The sequence below is a fragment of the Xiphophorus couchianus genome, chromosome 13, assembly GCF_001444195.1.
Source record: "Xiphophorus couchianus chromosome 13, X_couchianus-1.0, whole genome shotgun sequence".
NCBI lineage: Eukaryota > Metazoa > Chordata > Actinopteri > Cyprinodontiformes > Poeciliidae > Xiphophorus > Xiphophorus couchianus.
The window spans coordinates 22,399,167-22,407,436 of NC_040240.1; the positions used below are offsets into that span (position 1 = coordinate 22,399,167).

General features: G+C 36.4%; 1 protein-coding gene and 1 long non-coding RNA gene across 3 annotated transcripts; one reads left to right on the forward strand and one right to left on the reverse strand.

Annotated features, from left to right (window-relative positions):
* Positions 1-91: 91 nt before the first annotated feature.
* Positions 92-2,186, reverse strand: LOC114156568 (C-type lectin domain family 4 member E-like). The gene is made up of 2 exons (XM_028037072.1): positions 1,921-2,186; positions 92-644 (listed from the first exon to the last, which is right to left on the reverse strand). The coding sequence occupies exons 1-2, from the start codon at positions 2,028-2,030 to the stop codon at positions 491-493; spliced, it is 264 nt and encodes an 87-aa protein (XP_027892873.1). The 5' UTR covers positions 2,031-2,186; the 3' UTR covers positions 92-490.
* A 2,088-nt stretch (positions 2,187-4,274) lies between these two features.
* LOC114155472 (uncharacterized) lies at positions 4,275-6,332 on the forward strand. 2 transcript variants are annotated; one of them, XR_003597751.1, is made up of 3 exons: positions 4,275-4,617; positions 4,735-4,841; positions 5,458-6,332. It is a non-coding gene; the product is annotated as an uncharacterized LOC114155472 (long non-coding RNA). The 2 variants fall into 2 exon arrangements; XR_003597750.1 differs by having other exon boundaries at positions 4,276-4,617; positions 4,755-4,841.
* Positions 6,333-8,270: the final 1,938 nt, after the last annotated feature.

An 8,270-nucleotide genomic window follows, 5' to 3' on the forward strand; every position in this document is an offset into this window, starting at 1 on the left:
ATTTAAAAGAGCCTTTGATATTCTATGGCAGTAATATTTTTAAAATTTTATTTGCAATATTTTCTTCAGCCAAAAAATACAATTCAGAGATACAAAATGAAGAATGAAATTACTAAACTATGAAAATCATAAAGATAGAAAAATAAAACTTTGAGGACCAATTACAAATAAAATCCACCATTAAAAAAAATAAAAGTAGAAAGCATAAGTAGGGTTTAAACAAGTGCTCAAAATGAGTGAGTAACAAAAAACATCTTTGAAAAAAAGTCACTGTTCTCTAATTAGTCCTGTAAACATGATCCTAATATTTGCTTCTAGCTTCTAGGGATTTTCTACGTCTTTATACAGTGACAGAAAATGTGGGACAATACGACTGATCCCTAATATATTGTTTTCTATGTTAAACCACCTTAATATACAAGAGAAAAGATTTAGGAGGTAAATTAAAAAATATATAATAATAATAATAAAAGAAAGCCGTTGACTCTGGTCATTGTAGGGAAGCTTCTCTGCGCTCGCAGATTCTCCTCAGCTGACCAGAACAGCTGGAGGTGAACCAGCTCTTCCTGTAATTGTTTCCTGGTGTGAGTCGACCGCAGAGCTCCTTCCTCTCTCCTGTGACGTCTGGCTCATGTTCCCAAAACCTGCAGAGACAAGATAAAAATAATATAAATCCTAATACACCATTATCCATCTCTACTTCAACATATTTCACTCATATTTCACGCTAAGGTAGTTTGCTAGTATCTACTATCACCCAAGATGTTAGTTATGTTTACTGAGATGAAAGTATAATTAGGCTTTTTCTGGATGAAACAGATGTTTGAATTTTGTTCATATTGCACATGCAGATTATGACTATGAATAATTCATATTTTTTTGTGTATGGGCTAGAACACAATCAATTAAAAAGAATGTGCTGCAGGTAGTCATATTTAAATCCACCAGAAGACAAACAAATCATAATATTTACTTCAATAATGTAACAAAAAATGTGCCCCCCAAATCCTTCTAATTTTTTTAAGTTCCTGGGAGGTCAAATAAATAATCTATCCTGGACTCCAGAACATTACATCTCTGATGAAATGAGCTCAACAGAGTCTTCACTTCCTGCAATGAATCAAGAAGATTCACCTGCCAACCAACAACCTCAGCACATTCTATCGATGCCCCATAGAGAGCATATCGAAGGGGGATTTCTGTATGGTCTGTCAGCAGCACAGCTGCAGACTGGAAGGCTCCTGAGAGAGTGGGGAGGACAGAAGAGGAAATTACAGAGACTCCTCCTCCTTCTATTAAGGACTTGCAGGGCTGGAACTGCTTGTTGCATGTGGTTAAAAGTGTCAGAGATTGTACACATCTACTTCAGGATCAGTCCTTGGTGTTGCAGCATGAAATGCAGAATAGCCAGCAGATGCAACATCTCCATACCTCAAACCAAAAGACTTCTTTACTGTAAAAGTTTATAGTTTTGTTGTTAGGATGTCGACAACCAAGGTTAATAATTTCTGTGTAATAATTCAATGCAACAATCCAGTTGCAATCTGCAATGCCTGCTGTATTGCCATTGTATGTACACCATTACTTTTCTCTCTGCTATCCTATGTTCAGCTTAGTTTTTATATATTTTAAGTGTTGTGCTTTAATGGAATTTTGTTCATGTATGCACCTATAGTGAATATTCTAAGTGACAGTAAAATATCTAGAATCTGATGAAACCTAGAACTTTCAACTGTTTCAACATTTTTAAGTTAAATGATAAACTAAACTACCATCCTTTATCTCTATAGTTGTGTAATCTGACAGGTTGTCCTTAAACATGTGCTCAAATTATCACAAGCTTAAAAAGAGCTGCTGGCTTGTAACCTCTTATGCCCTTCTTCCACTCCTCCGCCTCTTCAGCCCTGTCTTTACACTCACTGTGGTCCGTTTTCCAGCGGGGTGCCGTCACTCCACTGCCAGGTCCCGTCCACAGCGCTGCTCCTCAGACCGAGCCAGTATGAGTCTCCCTGGCTCCTGCTCTGGGCCATTTTAAATAGAAACTCCTGAGAAAAACGTTGATAACATCAGGGTCAAATTAATCTTCTTCAGTAGTTCTGCTTTAACTTGGCTTATGATAATAAATTCCAGATGTAATCTGTGTTACATGAGCTGTAAATTTAATGAAAGACTAAACCTCCAATGACCTTAAGCTTCCTCCGCTCCTTTTAGTTGTCGTAAAGCTATTCTTAACCAAACTCACTGCTGCTGCTATGCATGTATATGTGCACGGCTATATATGCACATGCAGAGCCTGTGCATATATAAACTCTGGAACACCTTATTGCCCAGTAACCCCAAATATGTGCAGAAGATGCATAAAATGCCAACAGAGCGCCAATAACCCACTTATAAAGAGATAGATAGATAGATAGATAGATAGATAGATAGATAGATAGATAGATAGATAGATAGATAGATAGATAGATAGATAGATAGATAGAAACGCACAATAATAAATGAAAATGAAAATGTATGTAATATGAATGTAATATGTATAATGTAATATGAAAATATGTTTAAGCTGTGAGACCCGAGATGTTTTCCACTGAATTTGTGACTGAATGCAACTAAATCTTTTTTTGAGAGAGAGAGATGTCTATGATCACCTGCTCCTCCTCTGTCTTGATTGTAGCCACAGCGCCTCCCAGTGACATGCAGAGGTACTGGCTACTGATCCAGTCAGCTCTATCCTCACTGAAGTAGAAACATTTCTCTCCTTGAAGTGTCCAGTCAATCAAACATGGTCTGCACTTTCTCTCTGTTTGAAAGGTAAAAATCCCAGAGAGAAAAAAAGCTTTAGAAATTGTTATAAGCTGCTTTAAACCTTTTTGTCAGACGTTTTCCATGGATTTCTAATACTGCTGTTGTGAAATCATTTCATTTTGACCCCTGCTCCATCTAGAATGCCCTTTAAATTCCCCTTTTCAAAACATAGCATTGCACTATTTGTTATTTGGCATAATTATTGACCATTTATGCTTATATTTGGCATTTTATATTAAGAATTAAAGTTCACATCAAAGTTAGGTAGACACGCCTTTCAGTTTCTCACTGAAATTTTCTTTTAAAACTATTAATTCTTCAAAATGTGAAAAACTCTTCAAAGAAAATCATTAAAATTTTTATTATTAATGGACAAATAAGTAATTTACAGTGTTATATTTGTAGTCTGCTCAAATGTAATCTATATTGTGTACAAGTAAGCCCGGAATTATTCATATTTCTCATAAACAAATGTGAATAATGAGTAAAGTAATCTTTAAAATTTACCAACATGTGTCTTTTGACTGAAAGTAATACTCTTTAAAATGTAATTCTTGTTCTGTCTGTTGGCTATCCTGCCATGACTATACAAATTATGACTTGATAAAACAGTTTGTGCAAAAACATAATCTGGGTTGGTTAATCTGCAGTGGAACAGGGAGTACTACGCTTTACCAAAATATGAAAATCACAATTGACGTTGGTGATGTCAACATCAGCCACTGTTACCATTTGTTTTAACTCCCAATACCTGGACATTTTTTAATGAAAATCAGAAAAGAGCTTGAAGAATTTGCAAGGACATCTAAGAAAACACACTTTGTCCAACTTTACAGTTTGGCAGTTTTATTAATTTAGCCTAAGACAGTCTGTTAGGCCCTCATGAAGTTAATTCTTAATTCTGAACTTCAGCTTAAAATCACCTCTCATTCATTATCAGCAGTTTTCTTTTTTCAACAAAGTGAATATTCAAGAATTTTGAAGCTTGAACACAAACTCACCACCAGTGGAAGAGTTGTTGATGGGACAGTACTGGTTCAGAGCAGGATACTGGGTGAACAGGAGGTGATGGGACTGGTTCAGCGTCTCCAGCCTGTTTGTCATTTCTTGCAGTTTGTTTTCTTGTAGAGATGACTGAGACTGAGAGGTCAACATAATCTGAACCACTGTGGGATCACACAGAATTTTTTTCATGTTTTTATACAGCGAGTTTTTTGAATTTACATTGTTGTTAGTAGATTGTTAGAAGGAATGCATTTATGTGATAAAAAGATTACATTTCTTTTAATGTTTCATCACAACATGTCCTTCACTTCTCAATTTTATACTCCAGTGTACTGTTAACGGTTTCTTGCACATTTTATTAACATCTGTTTAACTTAAAATTTAAGTATCTTGAATGCCATTTGAAACTTTTATTTATAAAACATTTTGAGAACAATGGATTCCTATTTCTACTTTGCACTGCCTTCCATTTTTCTAATATGTGTAGCCGGGTGGTAAAGTTTGGTTGAATGAGTGTACTGTTTCAAAGTGTTGGTTTTCTTTTATATTACAGTAACAATGCTATTGAATTATTTTGGTTCAGTTATGTAATTTTATTTGTTCTTTATATTTAAATATGTGCAGGTAGTTGGTCTCGGGTGCTGCACATTTTGACCACCAGAGAGCAGTGTTTCAATGTGATTGCTGTTTCCCAAGACGGGACAGGAAATGCATCTTGTTGTCTTCCTGTGTTGCTAAGCTACGTGCCGAACGTGGATGTGAACTGTAAGTGTTTCATCTGCGGGAGACAGATTTGGCAGAAAATCGGTAAATATATACATCACTTGTTGAAACATGTCGGTACATTCTCATTTATGCGATAAGCAGTCAGTAGTTTAATGTGATTAAGATTAAGATGATGTGTTTGTGAAACGGATGGTTCAGGGAACCGGTATGCGGTGCAGGGCGGCCATTTCCTGCACGTCATGATAAGATGTCTGATCATCGATGAGCTCCAGTATTAAGAGTAAACTGAGACGTTACTGTGGAATGTAAGTGTTAATAAAATGAGTCATATCACAATCACGTGCTCTAAATCAGTGTAATGTAATGCAGCTCTCTGTATTTTGTTTGTGCAGCCAGAGGCCACTACCGTATTTCTTTTCTTGTTTTTTTATACGTTGTATTTTCTGTTTTGTGCATTTACTCTGTTATTTTAGAGATTGCCACATTTCAGCAGTAGCTACCTAATGTTTGGTACGCATATGTTCTGATTTCTGAACAAAAGTAAGAAAATAAGACAGCTTTGTTTAATCTGTCTCAACTGGAAATAAAATGTACTGCACATTAAGGACCCCAGTTATTGTGTCCTGTGAGGCTAAGTAATTCCCGGGCTACATATGTAAAATCCTAACAAAATAATTTACTGGGTAACCTCTTTGACTAATAGAAAGCTGATGTAAACAAAACGGCATAGCTGTCACACTTAGCTGAACATCAGAACAGTCTCTCAAAATGCTTTGCAACCACATCAGTTGAACACGAAAACAAAACTTGTCTTCCAGAGTAATGTTTTCATTAATATTGTACTCCAGAGAGGTTTTAGAGACTTGCATGATCAACATTGATGATCTCATACGCTCTTCTGTTTGTATTTCTATATTACAGTCACTGTTGCAGATGAAAGATGGCATACTCACAGCAGAGAGTCTGCAACAGAACCACGATGGTGAGCAGAAAGCAGAGCAGAGATAAGTAATGAGCCAACTGTCTGTGGTCACTGAATGAAGCTAAAAGACAAAAGCCCGAACAAAAGTATGAGCAAATTTCCCAGCATCAGCTCAGCAGTGCAGAAATATATTTTATATTTTTAGCCTACAATCAAGCTATCTTCATAGTTTTAACTTGAATTTTGAGAAATATTGAAGTGAAATGGAGATCAAGATACACATAGAACAAGATACAGACTACAATAAGAACATGTGTCATTGTCTCTAAGAAATATCATCATAGACCTTCTCACTTTAACTTTGAAAAGAAAATCATTTTAAAATGTGTACTAAAACTGAAACTATAAGCATGGCCGCACACTAATGTTTTCCTTCCATATAATTTACTAAAAAAACCCCACAGCTTTCATGATTACTTAAAAACAACCCTTAACTTCAAAGCAGGAAAAGCTCAGAAATCAAATTATTAGAAAAAATAACTAAATGAACAATGAGTTCACAGTGAGGTTTTAAAAACCACTTGACACAGTTAATACATTTTGATGCAAAATAACTGACTTTTCAAGTACAGGAACAATCCACTTGAAGCACTTGATCTGTTCTGAATGTGAAAAGTCGTTAGTGTCTTGGAAAAAAAAACTATTAAAGGGCTATCATGCAATCACACCATTTAGAGAAAGAAAAAAAAAACTGAATTACTTTTTCCTTGGGCGGCTTTAGTCACTTCTCCTTCCAGCAAAGTTAATCCATTGCTTACTCCCATTTTGATCTCAGCATATGCACGTTAGATTTCACTCTTTTGCTCCATTAAAACATAACTTTTCTATTTAAGCTAGGTTTCCAAAGTTTGTACACCTCTGAAAAGCTCAAAAGCTCCTACTACCAACAAGCACAGAAGAGAGGATCAAGAGTCTGACGCAGTGTCACATATTATTACCAAATTAATGGCTCTCCAACTGTATGTAAAGTAGACGTGAGTGTGATAGTCAAATAAGTCTGGCAGGACTGAAGCCACCATTTTCCCCTTCCTTCAGAGAATATCAAGGAATGTGCAGCCTCTGGTGGCTGTGATAGGAATTGAAAATGGATATTCTTTAACGATACTAAGAAATTTTTAGTTAAAATACCTTGTTAATTTATTAACATTTTCTTCATGTGTCTCCACAACACCCCTTAAACTGGCAACAAACATGGCCTTAAAAGAAACATACGTAGATCTAACACTGAACAACATGTTAGTATTGCCCTTGGTTTTCTGTCATTTTATTGCCTAAATGTTTCAATAATCGGTATGCATTAACTACCTTGTGTTTTGTTCCTGGATTGTTCCTGTACTTGTGTTATTGTGGGCTGACATGTTCTTACTGGTGCTCGTGTTGAAATTGCTGCATCAAAACACGGTGCACAGTGGAGTAGTTGTTTGCACTGTTGCCTCACAGCAAGAACACGTGGACCTTGAATGTTCTCTCTCTGCATGCATGTTTTCCTGGGTACTCCAGCTTCCTCCCACCATCCAAAACACTGATGTTAAGTGAAGTTGGTTTCCCTAAATTGCATTTTTTTAATAGTGTGTATGCACTGGTGTTTTACCTATATGTCTGTGTGTTGCCCTGTGGTTGGCTTTTATGACTTCTACAGGGTGAAAAATGTCAATTTATCATTGATTGTTCAAGATTTACTCCAGTCCCCCTTAAACTAAGACCAATCACAGAAAATTAATAGAAGGATAGATGCATCCAAGTATTAGATCCCATTTATTTGTAGTTTTAAACTCCAATCCATTAGGGTGAGATGTTGAAATGCTTTGTGGAAAGTGTTTTATTTCTTTTCAAGAATAAACTTGTCATTTTCCTCCAGAATTGATGCAAGGTATATTTTTTGTCCTTTTGGTGGCTGAGAAATAGTTTAAATAACAGCTCATCTCACCACATACTATGACTTTAAAACGTGTACACCTTTTTCTGTTTTCTGTTTTTGAACTTGGCCTTCAATATGGTGAGTGCACACTGTCTACGTCAGGCGTGTCCAAAGTCGGTCCTCAAGGGCCGGCATCCTGCATGTTTTTGTTCTCTCCCTGGTTGTAGTAACAACCTTCTCAGCTTGTCAATGTTCTCCTAAGGCCTCTAATGAGCCATCATTGGATCCAGGTGCGTTAAACCAGGGAGAGAACTAAAACACACAGGATGGCGGCCCTCCAGGACCGACTTTGGACACCCCTGGTCTACGTGATAAGAAAATTACTCATTTTACATGGTCTTAGACTTAGACTTATTGGTGCAACCCATGATATAACCAAAATGTTCATGTTGTTTTTGGTATGGTGAATTTTTGACCATACCACCTGAGTGCCACAGCTGAAATCTAAGCTCATTAGACTAGGCATTAATTTCTTCCTATTGTTTACTGTTCAACTTTGGTGAGCCTTTGCAAATTATAGCTTCACTGACCTGTTCTTAGGTGGTACGAGTGAAATTTAGTCTTCAACTACTGCAGACCATCTTCTTCAAAATCTGAAAGGTTGCTGTTTTTCTATCATCTCAAACCAATCTGTCCATTCTCCCTTGACATTCTTCACACAGTTGCAACTCACTGGGTATTTGATCAATTTTAAACAATTCTCAATAAATCACAGGAATGTTTGTGTGTAATAACTAAAAAGCAGTCAGCAGTCTCTAAAATAATCAAACCAACATAAAAGGGACTATGTTCGAAGTCTTACCCCTATCTGTGTTCAGCTTTAACTACAGCAAG

Bases quoted from the DNA above. Each gene is read 5' to 3' on its own strand.
- LOC114156568 (XM_028037072.1), bottom strand. From the start codon at position 2,030: ATGGCCCAGAGCAGGAGCCAGGGAGACTCATACTGGCTCGGTCTGAGG. The intron at 645-1,920 runs GTGAGTGTAAAG...TTGTCTCTGCAG, and splicing joins CCGCTGGAAAACGGACCACA to GTTTTGGGAACATGAGCCAG.